The sequence below is a fragment of the Vidua chalybeata genome, chromosome 1, assembly GCF_026979565.1.
Source record: "Vidua chalybeata isolate OUT-0048 chromosome 1, bVidCha1 merged haplotype, whole genome shotgun sequence".
Classification (NCBI taxonomy): Eukaryota; Metazoa; Chordata; class Aves; order Passeriformes; family Viduidae; genus Vidua; species Vidua chalybeata.
In genome coordinates, this window is record NC_071530.1 from 118,432,090 (window position 1) to 118,451,955 (window position 19,866).

A 19,866-nucleotide genomic window follows, 5' to 3' on the forward strand; every position below is an offset into this window, starting at 1 on the left:
CTATATATGACAGGTAGACAATTCTAAATGGCATCTATCCAACGAAGAGGAAAGTCACATCATACCTTCTCTCAATCCAGAGGCCTTGATCTTGGAGAAGTCCTGGATGCTGTCCTCTACTGCTTCCCAGGTTTCCTTACCCTTCAGATGACAGGGGGACCCTCACCAAAGGGCCCTGCATCCAGGCAAGGGGAATGAAAAGCTCTGGAGAATGCGGGCATCGATCCCACTACCTCTCACATGCTAAGCGAGCACTCTACCACTTGAGCTAATTCCCCACCTGCAGCCCCTGACCAAGGTCCTCTCCCCTCCCAGGCACCCAGCCCTGACCCAGGATGCCCTGTACACAAAGCCTGGGCCTCCCATTCATATCATTCTCACACCACCAACCCACCCACTCACTTTCCTGATGGAGGTGACTGCAGACAAGCCCCAGCGTCAGAATCACCATCCCCTGCCCAAGGGTTCACCAAGAATGCCTTGGCCAATTATCTCCCACAGCTTAGGCAAGAGCTCATGCCTGGGCAGCTCATTCTAGGGAGTCCCCTGGGCAAGACCAGAAAAAGGCAGCAGTGTCAGTGCAGGACGTGTGCCAGAGGCAAAAGGTGACTCCTTCGAGCCGGAGTTGAACCAGCGACCTAAGGATGGCCGTGCACGGGAGCCTACAGTCCTCCGCTCTACCAGCTGAGCTATTGAAGGAAGCATGGGCACCTGCCCAGGACCTCGCCCAACACTTTTCCCAAGCTACAGTGCACCATCAGGCCTCTATTACCACATCCTGCTTCCAAAAGCCTCAGCTCCAACATCACCGATCCTTGCTCAGCCCTTTAGCCCATCAGTCATGCAAACCACAAACAAATGCTCCATAAGCTCTTTGGACATAATTTTCTTCATGAGTAGATGGGCCCTCCTTAGGGCCACACACAGCTTACCTATATCCTACTGCATATTCCCTTGTTCCCTTTCACTGTGCTGTCTTTTGCCCTCTGCCTAAGCAGATGACACATTATAGGCATTTTATTCTGAAACCTCCTCTAAGTCAAAAGCTCATGTGTAATCCTCTGAACATCTCTTTCTCTAGGCTGAACATATCCACTCTCCCCATCCCATCCACACAGAGAAACCTTTCCATTCCTTGAGATTCTTGGTGGCCCTCCGAAGATTGCTTTGACTGATTTTCGGCATAAAAGATCTCAAAATGTTATACAATACTTTAGATGGCATTTGATGTCTATCAAGCAAAGAGGGAGAAACCTCTGTTAAATTGCCCATGCAAAACCTGGATGTCATCTTATTCTTTGCATTCTGGATATGCTATGAGCACCCACAGGTCCTGGCAAAGGGCCTTGTATCCAGGTAAGGGGAATGAAAAGCTCTGGAGAATGCGGGCATCAATCCCGCTACCTCTCACATGCTAAGCAAGCGCTCTACCACTTGAGCTAATTCCCCACCTGCAGCTTCTGACCAAGGTCCTCTCCCCTCCCAGGCACCCAGCCCTGACCCAGGATGCCCTGCACCCAAAGCCTGAGCTTCCCAATAACCCCACCCTCATACCACCAACCCACCCACTCACTTTCCTGATGGAGGTGACTGCGGGCAAGCCCAGTGATTAGAATCAACTTCCCATGGCCAAGGTTCACCCACAAATGCCTTGCCCACTTGTCTTCCCAACCTCAGGCAAAAGCTCATGACTGAGCAGTGGCACTCTGTGCCTTGATAGTGCTATGGCTGTGGCCATTACTGAGCTAGAGACCAGGACTCCTGCTTTTTAACACAGAAAGAAAGTGAAGGCCCAGATATGAATACAAAGAGAACTCCTGTGCTGATGGTTGGTGGTGCAAACCCCACATGAGGCTGGTGAGGGCCATTCAGGCTACTCAGGCACTTAATGCCCACACAAGATATAATGGTCACCATGTAAGAGAACCAGCAGCACTCCACTATACAGCAGATACCAATAGACTTTCAGGGTCCTCTCTCTGCTCTGCCTCCATGATTATGTTCTCAAAGCAATCCATTTGAATGAGTCCTCAGGGCATCTCTATGTCTACCTTCTCCTCCAAGCAGCCCTAGATGAAGGATCTCACCCTCTTGCTCAATACTTCAGCCAGTCAGATCATGCCAACCTCCAAGCATAGAGACACCACAGCATTCCAGGGCAATATTCTTCTCCCACCTGGCTGACCTGAGGAGGTGTCAGGTTCTGAGACAGTGGTCCTGGACCATTTTTTCTGGGATAGCCATAAAACATCAGGTCCCTAGAGGGCAGTCCTGGGGACAACTAACACTCAGGATACCTTTTGGCTAAATTAAGGCAAAACAATGCCAAATGATCAATCAGAAAATTTCATTTATGGCAGCAGCAATTTAAACTTTATTGTAAGTTGAACAAGTTTAAAGCTCATTATAAGTTGAATGGCCCATGGCAGCAATGATCTAAACTTTTCTGAACAGCCCATGGGAGCAGCAATTTAAACTTTAAAGAAGAGGAAGAGAAGAAGAAAGAAAGAGAAGAAAGACATAGAGGAAAAGATTTGGATCAGTAGCCAGGGTTCCAGTGCTGCCTCTGGTTCGGTTCCTTCGGATGGTGGTTGCACACCCCACCCATCTCCGTTGCACTATTTATAGACTAGCCCTCATGCATGTGCATTTTGTTATTCTCAAACTTTTCAGAAGGGGGTTGGGGGGCCTCATGGTTTCAGTTCCCTTCACAGATGTCAGAGAGACAAGTGCAATGCTGTCTCATACCTGGTTTTGGAGATAGTTACCCAAGATAAGGAAGCTGATCCAAGGAAAGCATTATCATGCATTGAAAGATGCTCTTTTCTAACGCTATCTTATCTCATCAGCATGGAAACAGTCCTTTCCTCTACTGCTAAGTGTTTGAGATATTAACTCTTTTAAGGTTTTCATTCTCTCATAGATGAGAAAAAACTGGAAACTCTGCTGCTTCAATTGTGGCCTGTTGTTTTTCTTTTTACCAATAATCACCACAGTAAAAGGCCTAACTCTTGAATCAATAACCTCCTGATTGGCATTTTGATAAGTGCTTGCTTATCTCCCACACAGCCCCTTCTTCTTCAAGATCTACACAGGGCCACATACAACAGCCTCTCCTCAAAGGGCAAGTGCACCTGCTTCCAAGTGTCCTGGAGGCCTTATTCTGAGTTCTTTGCACTTGGTCAATGTCTGTCTCATACATGGAGGCCCAAGGATGGGCACAATACTCTGGATCCTTTCCATCATCCTCAGAACAAAGTTAGAGAATCTGTTCCTTCAATTCACAGCCCATGTTGCCATGGACATAGTCCGAGATGCTGTTCTCCTCTTTGCAGTGAAAGGGAAGGGGAATGAAAAGCATTGGAGAATGCAGGCATCGATCCCGCTACCTCTCACATGCTAAGCGAGCGCTCTACCACTTGAGCTAATTCCCCACCTGCAGCCCCTGCCTGAGGCCCCCTCCCCTCCCAGGCCCTCACCCAGCCCTGACCCAGGATGCCCTGCACCCAAAGCCTGAGCCCCACCTAATCAATTTTACTTTCATACCACCACCCACCCACTCACTTTCCTATCAGGGGTTACTGCCGACAGCTCTAGGGCTCAGAACCACTGTATGTCACCAAATGTTCACCCAAAAATGCCTTGGCTCATCATCTTCCTAAAGTCAGACAATGGCTCATGGCTGGGCAGCTAAATTCTGAGGAGCCCCCTGGGCAGGACCAGAAAAAGGCAGTGGTGCCAGTGCAGGATGTGTGCCAGAGGCAAAAGGTGACTCCTTCAAGCCGGAGTTGAACCAGCAACATAAGGATGGCCATGCAAAGGAGCCTACAGTCCTCTGCTCTACCAGCTGAGCTATCAAAGGAATCACAGGGACATGCCTGGGACCTCGCCCAGGACACACTCAGACTGCCATTCAGCTTCCATACCACCTCACATATACCTGCATGACACTGTCCAGGAGGAAAAAAGAAACATTTGCCTTAGACCCACATTGCCCACAAAATCTCATGTCCTCAACGCCAAACCAGGGCAGACCCAGCCATGGTGTCTCATCCCAGACAAGAGGCCAGAGCAGAAGTCACCACCAGGTACTGCAAGCAAGGAAGTCGGTACAGAGGTCAGAACGATGATCATGTCCAGTGAGTGCCAGGCAGGTCCAGACTGACAAGAGAGGGTTGAGGTTAAACCAGAACTTCCATCTGCACATCAGTGTATGTGTCAAGAGTCTTTGTGGCTGGACACATCCAAAGTTATGGCTCTAACTTAGCTAGTGATCAAGATTCCTGTGGTGTAGCATGGAAAGAGACATTAATGTAAATACCCGTGTGTGGAGATGGAGGTCCCACATGAGGTCAGTTCAGGGCTTTTCAGATGTATTAGGGCAGGCCTCACCCTGACAGATGTGATGTGTATCCATGGAAGGGAGCCTACAGCCCTTCACTTTACCAGCAGAGCTATGGAGGGACCCAAACAAGCTCTTCCTCTGTGACAGAGCAGTCAAAGCAATCAGCTCGAATGAGGCCTCAGGATACCTGCTACAGAAGCCTGAGTTCAAGGATCACTGCAGCTGACTCAAGGGTTCAGCCATTTATATTACATCAACCTCAAAGCATGGAGTGCACAGCACTCCAGGACACACTTCTTCTCCTGCCTGTCTGACCCGAGGAGGGAAAAAATGGAATCTCTCCTGCTTCAGTTGTGGCCCACTGTGTCTTATTCTTCTTCCCCTCACCACAGTAAAAGGTCTAACAGTTGAATCAATAATCTCCTGAGAGGCATTTGAAACCTTCTACTTAACTCACTCAAAACCTACAGTTTGTGCCCTTCTGTCTTTCATGTATTATAATAGAATATTCTGGATTGAAAAGAACCTTTAAAGTTCATGTTGTCCAACTTTCCTGCTATGGGCAAGAGCCTCTTCCACTAGATCAGATAGCTTGAAGGCCCATCTAACCAGACATGAACTTTTGCATGGATGGAGTATCTTCAAGTTCTCTGGGCAACCTTTTCCAATGCCTCACCAGTGTTACCATAAAGAATTTCTTTTTACATAACCTAAATCTACCCTGTTTTAGTTTAAAACCATTTCTGCTTGTTCTCTCACTATAAGGCCTGCTAAAAAATGTCTTTGTCTTTCTTATAAGCCTTCTTTATCAATTGAAAGGTTGCTATTAGGTCTCCCTGGAGCCTTCTCTTCTACAGGCTGACCAGTCCCAACTCTCTCAGTCTGTCTTAACAGGAAAGGTATTTCATCCCCAATCACTCCTGTATCTCTATTCTGGACCAGCTCTAACCATGTCTTTCTTATGCTGGGGAACCCATGGCTGGACACAGCACTCCAGGTGTGGTCTCACAAGAGGGTGACAGAAGGGCAGAACAACCTCCCTCCACCTGCTGGCCATGCTACTTTTGATGTAGCCCAGCATATGACTGATTTTCTGGGCTACAAAGGTACATTGCCAGATCATGTCAAGTTTTTCATCCACCAGCACCCCCAAGTCCTTCTCCATACAGTTGCTCTCAATTCATTCCTCTCTCAGCATGCACTGATATTGGTGATTGCCCTGACCCAGATGCAGGCCTTGCACCAGGCTTGTTTAACCTAATGAAATTCACATGGACCCACTCCTCAAGCTTTTTGAGGTCCCTCTGGATGGAATATCTTCCATTAAGTATATAAACTGCACATCTCCCCTTGTCATCTGTAAAGCTGCTGAGGCTGCACTCAATGCCACTCATAATGGCATCATTAATAAAGATATTAAATAGTATTGGTCCCAATACAGACCCTGAGGGACACCACTTGATACTCGTTTCACTTGGATATTGAGCTGTTGACTACAGTTCTTTGGATGCAGCCATCCAACCCATTCCTTATTCATTGAACGGTCCATCCATCAAAACCCTGTGTGTCCAATTTAGTGACAAGGATGTTGTATGGGATGATGTCAAAGGCTTTAGCAAAGTCTAGGTGGATGACATTCATAGCTCATTCCTTGTCCACTGAAGCAATCAGTCTGTTGTAGGAGGCCACTAGATTAGTCAGTCATGATTTGGGCTCGGTGAAGCTGTGTTGGCTGTCTCTAAACACCTCCCTGTCTTCACATGTGTAGACACATCTTCCACAATGATCTGTTCTGTGACCTTAGCAGGGTGACTCTCACTGCTTGGTGGTTCCCAGAGTCATTCTTTTTACCATACTTAAAAATTAGTTTGATATTTTGCTTTTCTCAATAATGGAGGACTTCACTTGAAGAGGTGTAAAGGTGAGCAAGGATACTGATCTAATCCCAAGTTAATAGGAAGATGCAGATACCCCAGTCTAAAGCCCTTGCTGCTCCTGCTACAGCTCCAGCTCCTATAGTTATCTGTGCAGCCAGCTACAAATAGCTCCTAATAACACCAGTGGGCAGAGGGACCCCTGGCAAACAGCCCTGTATCCAGGAAAGGAGGAATGAAAAGCATTGGAGAATGCGGGCATCGATCCCGCTACCTCTCACATGCTAAGCGAGCGCTCTACCACTTGAGCTAATTCCCCACCTGCAGCCCCTGGCCAAAGTTCTCTCCCCTTCCAGGCACCCAGCGGTGACCCAGGATGCCCTGTACCTAAAGCCTGAGCCTCCCATTCATATCACTCTCACACCATCAACAACTCAACTGATCATGTTCCTACTGGTTGTGATTCCAGACAACACCAGTGCTCAAAATCACAAGTTCCTAACTAGGGTTCATCCAAAAATGCCTTAGCTGGTCAACTTCTCAAGGTCAGACAAGAGCTCATGGATGGACAGACCTTTGAAGGAGAGCCCCCTGGACAGGATCAAAAGGCAGCAGTGTCAGTGCAGGACGTGTGCCAGAGGCAAAAGGTGACTCCTTCGAGCTGGAGTTGAACCAGTGACCTAAGGATGGCCATGCACAGGAGCCTACAGTCCTCTGCTCTACCAGCTGAGCTATCAAAAGAAACATGGATCCCAGGATCTTGCCCAGCACACAGTCACCCATCACTTTTCCCAAGCTACAGTGCACCATCAGGCCTCTATTACCATATCCTTCTTCAAACAGCCTCAGCTCCAACATCACAGAACCTTGTTCAACCCATCAGTTGAACAACCACAGAAATGCTCCATAACCTTGCTGGACATCATCTTCTACAGATGAACTTCCTCACAGACACACAGATCTTACCTATATCCTGCTGCATTACACTATGCTGTCTTTTGTTCTCTGCTCAAACATAAGAGAAAACAAAATGATGGACACCCTTCTGTTCTGTAACAGAGTGTCAGAATATCATCTGTAAGTCCTCTGAACATCTCTTTTTGCAAACTGAAAGCACCTACCCTCCTCAGTCTTCTTTAAAGAGAATTCCTTAATTCCTTGGTGGCCCTCCACTGAGGTTGTTCTACTCCACTGATGTCCTTTTCTGTACTTCACTTGATACTTGAGAACTGTCAAGCAAAGAGGGAGGAGATCAATTCCTCTGCCAAACTGCCCATAGTAGTCTTGATACCACCCTGGATGTCATCCTCCTCTGTAAAACCAGGGCACACCATGTATCTTCCCCCAGCCCCCAGAGAATAGATGGATCCCTGTGTCCAAGCAAGAGGGAATGAAAAGCTCTGGAGAATGCGGGCATCAATCCCGCTACCTCTCACATGCTAAGCGAGCGCTCTACCACTTGAGCTAATTCCCCACCTGCAGCCTCTGACTGAGGTCCTCTCCCCTCCCAGGCACCCAGCCCTGACCCAGGATGCCCTGTACACAAAGCCAAAACCCCCACTAATGATCTTCACTTTCACACTACCACACACTCACTCACCTTCCTCTTGGAGGTGACCCCTGAGAAATCCAGAGCTCAGAACCAGCGTCCCCTGCCCACGGGTTCACCCAAAAATATACCTTATCTGGTCATCTTCCCAACCTCAGGCAAGAGTTCATGGCTGGACAGACCTCTGAAGGAAAGCCTCCTGGGCAGGACCAGAAGAAGGCAGCAGTGTCAGTGCAGGACGTGTGCCGGAGGCAAAAGGTGACTCCTTCAAGCCGGAGTTGATGGCCATGCAAAGGAGCCTACAGTCCTCTGCTCTACCAGCTGAGCTATCAAAGGAAACATGAGGATATTGTGCTTACATACTCTGATATTTCATGGTGTTGTCATATCTGACCCTATAGAGCATACTTTTCTGTCTTCTAAATGTTGTTATCTTCATTCAAAAGCACCCTCATCAGATCCACCCCTGTGTCAGAGTGGCCTGATCGCGCTTTTCAGCCTGCACCTCCCAGTGACAGAGGTCGAGTTTATTTCACTGACTTCATTTCCATAAGTGCCTTATCCATCCAAGGCACACTCATCCATCTTGTGGGATTGCTGGTTTTCTGTTTGTTGCCACTTTTCTCTCCCAAACTTGCTTTCTGCTGTGGAGATCTGCAGTGGGCAGTGATCCTAAGGCAGTGAAGGAGAAAGCCATTCACAATGAGAAAAGTATGAATGGACATAAACCCATGGTTTTGGTATAGGAAGTAGCCTAAAAATTCCTTTGTTAATTTCACTCTCTACTTTTTTGTCTTTTTTTTTTTTTTTTTTTTTTTTTTTTTTTGTCATAATGAACTGTATCTATTCCATAATTGGAAATGTCACTTTTCCCGGGACCCACAGATACCCACAGTACCATATAGCTAGTACTTTGTGTTATGTCACATAGTTTTTGTCCTTACTTTTATTGTTCCTTGGGTTGGACCTAACAGAGTCCTTTATCTCACTCGTATGAATCGCACTGCTAATATCTAGATCTTTTTCCCATTGCTAAATCATCTTCAGTTAGTATATGCCATCTCAGTGTGCAGAGAGTTGTTTTGCTAATGTACTCTTTTTAGTGAGAACATTTGTCCCAAAATCAAAATAAGAACACAGATTATCTTTTGTTAATTGCTGAAAGTAATCCTGTTAGAAGTCTAAAACAATACTAGGTAAAGTGAGAGTGCAACTAATGTTTCATCTTTTTAAAAAGACATTCTGTTCAAATTCTTACTTTTTATAAGATTGTTTGGGATGTAGGTAAGCCAGAAGATGTCTTTGGGTCTCTGGGAAAAGAAAGAAAGGCTGGAAATTGATTGTCTGATGCCTGCAAACATACGTGGATTTTTGAAAGTAATATTTCTCCTTTTTTTTTTTTTTTTTTTTTTTTTTTTTTCCCTAATTGTTGAGGCTTGCTTTCAGGTAAGAAAAGGGATAGATTGCATAACTTACTTAAATATGTGAATGACACATAATATCATTAGTCATGCAAGACTTAGCTTGTTTTTTCAGTTCTTATATTTAATTTTTTCAGTTCATATATTTTAATTTTTATATTTAATATTCAGTTCTTATATTTAATTAATATATTTTAATTTTTTATATTTACATTAAATATGACCAAACCTTTGTGTTTAAGGTACAATGTGCACAGTGTATTAAATATGACTGAACACAAACCTATTCATGCTATTAGACACATGTTTAAGGAGTTATTTATGACCTATGATTCTGTGAGTTGAGTGCACAGAATTGAAGAGATCATTGTCAAAAGCTGTTCCCAGGCTGGTATCAGTCTTGATATTGGCAGAATGTCTTCCAGGCAGGAACTGTCATCAGGAATAAAGCAGTTACTCTTTACTGGAGGAGTAACCTATACTGGGACTTCAGAAGGAAATCAAGTAGGACTCTACTCTGAGGTTAAATTTGTTAGAGGAAGTGTAGGCACACTGTCTTCACACCACAAATACTATTTTTGGTCATAGCAGTTATGGCTAGCTTTCAAAATATTTTGAGAGGATATTTACAAAGAAACGTAGCTTGGCTGTGATTGAATCAGCTTAAAACATAACTAAGCCACTTTTGATGCCACTAGAGGTCAGCACTAGTCGTTAAATAAATGTTCTGGGGACTTCGCAAGTTCTTTACAGGGAGTGGTGATTTTTGAAAATACATACTTCTGTTTATGCTTGTTTTGCAAGTGTGTGTGAGTTCACACTACCAGTGCTTCACGATGGTTGGAAGCAAACCCCTTCTTCTCGATGCTGCGCTTCCCCAGTGCTGTGAGCCAAGAGTCACACACTGCACTTTTCAAGCTGTACCTCTCCTCAAATGCCATAGTGCTGAGTACGGTCAGGGGCAAAAAGCAGTGCCAAACCCTGACCTAGTGAAGGCTTCCAATGGCATAAGCGGCCCAAACTAGTTGACACTACTCCACTCTCACACCACACAGGGATTACTGAATTTAGTTCTGGACACCCCAAAATACGAAGGACATCGACCTGCTGGAGCAAGTCCAGAGAAAGGAAAAGAGGATGATCAGAGAGATGGAGACAGGCTGAGAGCATTGGTATTGCTTGGCCTGGACAAGAGAAGGCTCCGGGGAGACCTTAGAGCGCCTTCCAGTACCTTAAGCAGTCCTGCAAGAGAGCTGAAAAGGAACTTTTTACCAGGGCATGAAGTGATAGGGCAAGGGGCAATGGCTTTAAACTAAAAAGGAGTATGTTTAGATTAGATATTAGGAAGAAATTCTTTAGTGTGAGGGTCATGAGGCACTGAAACAGGTCGCTCAGGAAAATTGAGGGCCTCCATCCCTGGAAGTCTTCAAGGCCAAGCTGGATGGGGCTTTGAACAACCTGGTCTAGTGGAAGCTGGCCATGCCCATGGTGGGGGGACAGACCTAGATGATCTTTAAGGTTCCTTCCAACACTAACCACTCCATGATCCTGTGAAAATAACCATTCTGTGATGGTTCCTATGATGATCCCATGACAATCCCCTTTTACTGCTTTAAGGATTGTCTCAGAAGTGCCGCAGTGGGGAACTAGGCCAAAAGACAGGCACTTGAAACTGGGATTAACTCATTATGATTTTCCACCTTGTGCTTCAAGAAGATGCTTCCCTTCTATTGTAATTCCTAACTGTGCTCTCCATCATCACTGTCTGGGTGTCTGCAAACACAGACACTGTTTACAACATTTTAATGTAGCTACTATTGATAGGCAATTGAACACAGATTTTTCCTTTGCTATAAAGAAAATAATGTTGCCTGGATAAGCAGCGTGATCATCATGTTTTTAAACAACCTTTAAAAAATCTTTATCTTTGCTAAAACCTGCTAAATGATGCAAATGAGTTGGCAATCATAATGCAACAAATGCCTGTGATTTATTATCATGTTGCAATCTGTGCTTTCATCATATATCACTGTCTACTTTAACACAGTAGCTGACTAGGTATCAATACACAAAGTTCATTCTCAGTGTACTAGGCACACCTCTTTCATCCAAACTTTCATGTTTGGTTCCTTTGTGTCACTTTTCCTCCACTGAGTACATCAGCTGGAAAAAAAGAAGGCTGAACATGCAGTTAGAATTATATAACTCTATGAAAATACTTTTTGCAATGTTTTGTGCCTGTATACATGCACATATACAGATGACTTACTTTCCGTCTGTGGTGTTTTTTTTTTGTTTGTGTCTCATATTTAAGAAAACTGGCTCTGAAATATCATCCTGACAAGAATCCAGACAATCCAGAGGCCGCAGAAAAATTTAAAGAGATCAACAATGCTCATGCAACCCTGACTGATCTGTCCAAGCGAAACATATATGACAAGTATGGATCATTAGGGCTCTATGTGGCGGAACAGTTTGGTGAGGAAAATGTTAATACCTACTTCATGCTCTCAAGCTGGTGGGCAAAGGTAAGCTGTTATTCTCTTTTGGAAATCAAATTTTACAATGTACACTGACAATTACATACACAAGGAACCCCCTGAAAAACATTATCTCTCTACAGGCTTAAGAAATAGTACGATCTAACTCTAAACTAAAAACTTAATAAAACAATATTATCTGGAAAATCGACAGTGGCAGAATGTAACGTAAGCTCAGACTAGCACTAATATAGAAAGTTTTCTCTTTTTTTTAACCTGGTATATAATTATAGCACATATTTTGTAACACTTTCAGACATTAATTGAATTTGAATCTAGTGCTCCAGGTTAATTTTGACTTTCTTTTCTGTTATGACTAAATAAACATGACTCATTATTCAAACACAAGAAGTCCCATTTATGTGACAACCAATTAAAAATTATTGTGGTACAAATTTAGCTGTCTTTTTTGCTATATATAGCACACAACGCAAGCAAGTAATAATAATACATAACACTGTGATTATGGCATTATATATGTGCCTTGGTGATGGAGTGAGAGAAAGGAACTCAAAGAAAAAGTTACAAGAGTGGAATGGAGCAAGAAAATAGGACAGAAAGAGAATACACCAAACCCCTGCATATTGTTCAAGAAAAAAACACATAATGGGCTGTTTAAATAATGAAGGAGTTGGGTTCGTTTGTTCCCTTATCACATTTGGTGTTCTCTGATGTTTGCATATATCAAATTCAAGTGTTTCTGCAAATACTGAAATGTTACAGATATGCAACAAACAGAATTGCAAATGTGCAAAATCCATGCAGTTTCCAGCCACAGCAGCACAGGAAAGCACTCTGCTGTGCTGTGACAGAATACATAGGAAGATGATCTTTACTGTTTGAGGCGAGCATGTGATAACAGTTTTTATCTGAGAACTGTGGAACACAGAATTCTGTGTTCAGCAAGGAACAGGCCAGTGCTGCATTGCCCCACCTTCCCCTTTTAAGCTGGGAAGTCACTTCAACACTTGGGGGGGTCTTAGAAGCCATAATTTGACTTCTGAATCAGGATGAGGCAGAAGCTGCTCAAATGCAGAACACTGCATGAAATCAATGAATAAAGTACTGGTGTTTAAATCAAACTTGCGAAGGTGCTGCCCCTCAGAGGCTGGTTGGAGGTTGCCTGCTTGCAGCTGCTGTAGCTGCCTCCTGCTGCAGGCTGGACACCCCACTATAGATGCTGTCATCTCCTGATGGATCATTTCCCCCCTTGTCTTTGCTGTCCACCCTCTCCTTCTGCCTCTTTGTCACAGAACAGTTTTGGCAAAAAAGATTTTCTTCACTGTTTCTTTTTTTTTTTTTAATTTTTTTTTAGCTTCTATTTTTCTTCTATTTGGCGATCTTTAATGGGAGATTTTATGGAGTATAAAATCCTCTGGGGTCATAAAATCAGGTACAGAAATAACCACTGTGGCTTTGACTCATAAAGAGAGCAGTGGGGAGTAAAGAGAGAAGCTCATAAGTCCCTAACAACTAAAGGAGAAATGTGAGGATTGCTTCAAGCAAGCTGTATCCCAGAGGTGAGACAAGACATGCTGAAGAGCAAAGTAATCACTGCTTCCTTGTTTTCAAGAATTTTGTACAAAAAAAATCCAAAATATGTATATAAAGTCATTTGAGGACTATCACAGGTGGTCTCTCTATGTCTCCCCCAACCCAAAATCCTGGCACCCCCAAAGTATAATGAGGCCACCAAGTGGTTTTGTTAGTTTGTTTGGTTTTTGGTTTGTGGTTGTTTTTTTTTTTTGCAAGATGAGCTCTCACTATTTCTCGTTTGTTTTTAACTCATGCACAAATGCTGGATCAATTTGAATTTTTTATATTGGTCATCATAATACTATTTGAATCTGAGGCATCATCTGCAGATCTGCAGATGACCTCTGGACTCCTGATTTCCTCCATTCTTGTGGAAGACAGTAGGGACCACAGCCTTGGCTTGTTATCTTCCTCATTGACTGCAAACATTCCTCTTCCCAGCACACTCATACTGGGGAAATCTGACAGTTGTGAGGAGTTTTATCATTAGCAGTAAGGAAACTCGAATGAAAGGAGAAGTGAAAAATGAAAATTACTGTTCTTTTTCAGAGTGCTAGACTTTTTAGCAGGCATATTAAACTGGGAATATAAAGACATGGGTAATGGGAACTCAAATTGCTTCTCCACTGGAAGGCATAGAGGTTGTTTGTTTAACTGTTTTAGCAAAAACTAATTCACCCTCTACCATGAAGACAGTTTTATTTTATGATAACATCAATAAACTGATTTTTGATTTAACAACTATGATAATATAAGCACAAGAAATGTTGAAACATTAAATGTATTGTGGATAAACTCAATGTGTTTTACCCTCTACAAACTTTCATTCTGGTTTTTTTTTGGTTTTTTTTTCATTCTATACATTGTGGTGATTTATTCTCCATTATGGCATAAATGATAAACAGTCAGATAACTTATTTTGGGAATTTTGGTACCATTTCAGGTGTCCATTAGCAGGAAAGCATTTTATGATGAAAAGTTGGAGTTCTTCTCATTTAAAAGCACCTTGCTCACTCTAGATACATGCTTATATTAATATTAGGGGGTATAAATAGTCTTATTACCTTCAAAGATGCTCCAGTCAGCCCCCAGTAATGTTAGCTCAGACATGCATACATAATATTATTTCCATAGCTCTGTTGTCTAAGTTTGACAATATCCTGACAGTTGTGCTTACTTTCTTCCTCAAGCAGCATATTGTCTTAGGAACAAAAAAAAAGCTTAGCAAAGGGCAGACTGGATAACTATAATTCTAAAGCCTGGCTGTACCTCCAATCCATATATACCTGGTAGCCACAAAGCTGTGCTGCTTATACCCACACATTCAGAGAATCGTAGGTTTGGTTTGGAAGAGAACTTAAAGATCATCCAGTAACAGCCCCCTGCCATGTGCAGAGAGACTTCCCACTAGACAAGGTTGCTCAGAGACTGATTCAACATGGTCTTCAACACCTCCAGTGATGGGGCACTCATAACTTCTCAGGACAACCTGTTCCAGTGCCTCACCACCCTCACAATGAAGAATTACTTCCTAATATCTAATCTAAATCTACCCTCTTTCCATTTATTTCTACATATCAGCTTTTGCTTTCCAGGAATGTCACTGGTTTTCCTTTGCTCTTAACCATTATGCCCATGAAGAGATGCCCGTGGAGATTTTTTCTGTGTCACAAACATTTCCATGTAGTCCTGGATCTACCTTGGGTCAGCCAGCCTAAAGGCTCCCCTCCTACATGTCCACTGCTGTGATGCAGCACACACTTGAACATCTGGGGCATTGTGCTGTGAATCCAGGCGCTGACTTAGTCTGAAGGAAGAAAGTGCTATAAATTTAAATTTTCTGGCTCTTGATTCTTTCTAAGGTCTCTGGTCTTGGCCCCAGGTAACTGGGTTGACTCTGCTGAATCCTCTATGCTTTGTGCCATGGGGACAAGAGTGATCAAAGGTGGGAACTTCTTGCTACCTGAGTCACCAGATCAAGAAACCATAGTCTGAGGACTATAATTTAGGAGATGACACCTGTGTGGTCCTGCACAGGCTTATGGGGAGAGAGAGAGAGAGAGACACCCACAATGGGCAATTCAAATACTCTTATGGCTGAATCTCCCTCTGGAAGGGCTTTTAACTTCTCTTTGACTGTGTGGGGAGTCCATAGCAGCTACATCCAGTCCTAAACTGGATGCCTTATTTCAGTGCTCAAAATTATGTGGGATGCATCTGGGTCTTTGCTTCTTTTTCTCTCAGCTTTGTTATTGACAAGAGCTTGTCAGTAAATAAGTGTTTGCAAAAATTATTTTGGGCAAATGAGTAATTTTAAAGATGGAAATGAGTCACGTTAAGGTGTGTGGGGTTTTGCATACTGCCTGGAGGGTTTTTCTGAGGGCCATCAGCAGAACAACAGACTTTCAAATGCTGAGCATGTGGGGGCCTGTTGGTTGGTGTCTTCTTTGTGGATTTGGTCCTTAGTGACAAATATGAGCTTGTGGATGAGGAGAGCTTTGGAAGATCTGGCCCTCATTCACGTACTGGGACAGCAGGTGGACTCCTCTGAGTGCCAAGCACTTAGGAACCAGAGTTCCTCTGACATTCTGCCTTCAGCTGTAAGAGACAGCCACAAGTTTGGGGAAGGTCACTGCTGACAGGACTTTCGTCCCACTGTGTTTAACCCAGGGCCTGTTTGCAGTCTGTGGTTTGCTGACTGGCTGCTACCTCTGTTGCTGCCTCTGCTGCTGCTTCAACTGCTGCTGTGGAAAGTGTAAACCGAAGGCACCCGAGGGGGAACAGCAGGAGTTTTGTGTGTCTCCAGAAGATTTGGAAGAGCAAATTAAGAACGACATGGAAAGAGGTGTGTATTGTAGGGGCTTACCCTGTGACAAAGCTGTTCAAAACAATCTTTAAAGCCTGTAGTCCAGATGTTCTGCTCACAATGCTGAGGCTGCTTCCAGACTTCAGTGGAGACATGCCAAGTCACTCTAGCTAAGACCACAACCCAGTGAACTTCCCAAATTATGTATTAATGCAAAACCAAACTTAGGGCACTTACAACTAAACATCTCCTGTACCTTTTATGAGACACTTACACAATAAAATGCTTAGGGCTCATTTTAAGGGCCAGTGTCCACCCTGTAGTCCCCATGCCCACATTCCTTCATATCCTAGGTCCTATACTCATACATTAGGCTCTGCTGGACTGGTGCCTGTCACATCCGATTGGCCTGAATGAGCTGTAATTCAGACTTTAGTTCTGTAAAACTTGTCCCTGCTTGTGGTGGATATTGTACCCATTCAAGAGAAGGCTTCAAGAAAAGATGCCATGTTTCCAACAGTAAGGTTGTGCAGTAACCCAGGAGAGTATGCATGGGAGCTACCATGGTCCTGTCCCTCTCCCATCCAGCTCCCAAGCTTCTCACTCTCTTCTGCAGTAGCAATTCCATCTTACTCAGGCCTTGGATAAAATCCAGGTGTAAACCAATCCTCTCAAAAATGTCTGTAGTTCCTGGCCCATTTAATTCTCTGGTGTGCTTCATGGTGGAGCAGGCAAGTGCTAACTTAGGGGCAAGAGGAACAGGGAACTTAGGAGCTGCCTGTGGCAGCAGAATGACCTTCACAGCAGGTCAGCCTGTTTTTTTGGCTTTGCTGCATTCCCTCAGCTGCACATTCAGGTTTTGGCTATACCAAGGGATGATGGAGGTGATTTCCTAATTTGGCACTTGTATGGGATACATGGTCTGAACAGAGTCCTGTCCCATTGTGCTGAAGAGGGAAAGTTTTGCTTTCATATTCAGGGGAAGTAGAAACACCTCAAACTGGATAGGTATGTACAGGTTGAGTGATGTGGTCACCCTTGCTCCTCCAATAAGAACCCAAGGTACCAGGGAAGGACTGAGGACACTTTTCAGTTGCAAATTTATATAAACTATGACTAAGATTACAGGGGTTTTTATGAGGAAGGCCCTAAGAAGTCAGCTCACTCTTTTTCTTTTCCATTGTTATGGAAGATCTTATACTGTTATATTCTTATGTTTATTATGCTTAAAATAGCACTGCCAGATTGCAAATGTCATGTTCCCTTAGCAGTAAGAAATTTCCCTCCCCCAACTTTTCACACAAATTTGCCCTTCCATAAATATGTAAAAAAACACTTGTAGTAGTTGAAACAAATGCTATTTTTATAACTGTTACACCAACGTGTGTTGGTGTTTTTAAACTGATTTTGCCTAGAGGCATATCAAGGTAAATACAGTCAGCTTAAAAATTGATCATACTTAATCAGTCTCTGCAAAGGCAATAAAAACTACTAGTGAAAACTTTATAACCACAATACCTTATTTGAGACAAATCTAATAAACTCTACAACATTAGGCACCTGAAAAGTGCAAATCTAAAATGGGTCTTGGTTTTCATGAGTCTATGATACCAAAGCCAAGCTTAAAGTTGAAGGACAGAACTTTGAAGAATCAGAATGTTTAATTTCTGCCTGTTTTCTTCATTTGTTTATTTTTAATTTGGTTTATATTTATTTTAATTCTCCCTCAAAATCCAAAACAAAATTCCCCAGTGGCAGAAAAATAATTGCTCTTTCCTTCTGGCACAGGTACCAGAAGGTATTGGTATTCTTTAATTTTAGGCCCCCTTGACATCCCTTTCCTCCCACCAAGTCCCACTGAGACCAATTTTAAAAATTAATTTTAAATGCTTAGCAAAGTACCAGTCTGAAAAATTAACATAATATGGAATTCCATGTTTTAAGTATTTGGAAGACAATATTAAATACATAGGGTAGGGTACAGGTAGGGTCTGAAGAAAACAAGATCTTTATACCTTTCCTACCCTCCTCTTCAGTCTTGCTACATTTTCCTACTAATCAAAACCAGCAAGTCTCAGTAAAGCAGAATTCTCTTTATTTTGAAAGAGAGTAACATATAAGGAATAAAAATAAAAGCTTTATGACAAAGAGTAACATGAGCATCTTTTCTGCAGCTGAAAGGAAAACAGACAATGCATTTAGGGAAAAAAAAAAAAAAGACAACCAGATCAAAGTGTGATTCCTCCCTTCCTTCTTCCCTTGTCGCCCCAACTTCAGGCATGCTGGCCAGAAAGACACAGCTGACTTTTAAAATAGCAAAGACTGTGTATTTTTGAATGTTGAGCCATAGAAATTAATACTCATCCCTTTCTTTAGGTAAGTAATAGAAATGCTCCTGTATGTTATTCAGAAACAAACTATGTAATTCTGAATCACTTGTGCAGCAGATTTAATTTTGGAAGAGGAGATTCTATTAGGATCCAAGTTCTTTGCATGCCCTCTGAGCACAGACTGAGCATTCCAGCCAGTAATTAATTTCTTTGCTTCCTGCTGTCCCCAGCATCTACAGTATTGCTAACCAGAACTTCTCACTGAGGTCAAAAAGTAGATTTTTCAAGCTAAGGCCACACTAAAAGCTATCCAAATATTTTTTAATCAGTCATTGCTTTTCTGAGGAATGCATCACTGATAAAGCATCACAATTCCTGATGCTACAGACCTCTGAGCCTGAGCCCTTAGCAGTTGTGCTCAGTGGGAGCTGCCTGCTGCTGGCCATACCACCCAAAAGAGTTGAGATTTGAACTTCAACTATAGAACTGACACAACTATAACAATTTTTCAGTTCCTCACATTTCTCATTAACAAAATTAAGGTTTTACACAGTTGATTTCATTCCTCAAACTAACATATCATAAAACATAACTATTAGTGAAAAAAAAAAAAGAGGTGTAAGGCCAAAGATTCAGTGATCCATTCCCTAAAATGTAAACTGAGTTGTCACTGAAATCAACACAATCATGCCAAAGGCTTCAATTCTGCTGATTTGTTATTTCTCTAGAAAAAGAGAATTTCTAGGGGAATTATATTCCTCTAGAAGAAGGTTTTTATTAAATAAATGTCACTAGTTGTAGTGCTCAGCTAGTTCAATGTCTCCCTTGAGAGCCTCCAGGGGTAAGATGACCATCAGAACTAAAGGAAATTAGGGGTTTGCAAGCACATACTTAGCTTACAAGGATTTCTCCTCATAACTATTGATTTGTACCAGAAGACTCTGACCTAATATAGAGCAGAAGACCAAAAATTAAATGCTATGTTTAGGCTATTACATTTTAAAGATGACATTTTTTAGTGTTTCATATCAAAAATGACATTAGAAAGGTGCAAAATAAGGTAATCTGTGGTATGATGCCATGATGTACAGGTAACCTGTCAAAATGCACTGGCAGAGGGAAGTATCACTCGCTTGTCTGCATCACAGACACGTGCACCACTTCATCACTTTCCCACACACATGGGGCAGCTTGACAGATTTTGCTTCCACTGAAGTTGATGGCAAAATTTTTGTTAACTTTCATGTTCCTGGAGGAGGTGGCATTGGAATTTGGATTGTCTTTCTACTTCAGGCTGTAATGATGCACTCAAAGCAGTTTGGCAGGTCTGTTCTCTCCTGTTCGGTTATCATTGTAAAGAACAAAGCAAGGCATTTCTAGACCAACTTTTATTTTACAGAAAATGAATTCTGGGAGAGAAAAAAAAGAAAAAGAATAAAAGAACCTGAGTAGAAAAATACTTTCC

General features: G+C 42.9%; 1 protein-coding gene and 4 non-coding genes across 15 annotated transcripts in view; 1 reads left to right on the forward strand and 4 right to left on the reverse strand.

The window, feature by feature from the left end:
• The window catches only part of DNAJC5B (DnaJ heat shock protein family (Hsp40) member C5 beta), a 58,613-nt gene that overhangs the window by 33,737 nt on the left and 5,010 nt on the right, over positions 1-19,866 (forward strand). For 10 of the 11 annotated variants that reach the window (XM_053960494.1, XM_053960529.1, XM_053960507.1 and 7 more), the window contains 2 exons: positions 11,504-11,717; positions 15,936-16,110. In XM_053960494.1, the coding sequence (XP_053816469.1) occupies positions 11,504-11,717; positions 15,936-16,110 (389 nt within the window). Of the gene's footprint in view, positions 1-11,503; positions 11,718-15,935; positions 16,111-18,348; positions 18,448-19,866 lie in introns of all 11 variants that reach the window. The other variant, XM_053960569.1, reaches the window with a different exon arrangement.
• On the reverse strand, positions 611-699 carry TRNAY-GUA (transfer RNA tyrosine (anticodon GUA)). The gene is given in 2 exon segments: positions 611-646; positions 663-699. It is a non-coding gene; the product is annotated as a tRNA-Tyr (tRNA).
• Positions 3,774-3,862, reverse strand: TRNAY-GUA (transfer RNA tyrosine (anticodon GUA)). Its single transcript is given in 2 exon segments — positions 3,774-3,809; positions 3,826-3,862. It is a non-coding gene; the product is annotated as a tRNA-Tyr (tRNA).
• TRNAA-AGC (transfer RNA alanine (anticodon AGC)) lies at positions 6,466-6,538 on the reverse strand. The gene has a single exon. It is a non-coding gene; the product is annotated as a tRNA-Ala (tRNA).
• On the reverse strand, positions 6,872-6,960 carry TRNAY-GUA (transfer RNA tyrosine (anticodon GUA)). Its single transcript is given in 2 exon segments — positions 6,872-6,907; positions 6,924-6,960. It is a non-coding gene; the product is annotated as a tRNA-Tyr (tRNA).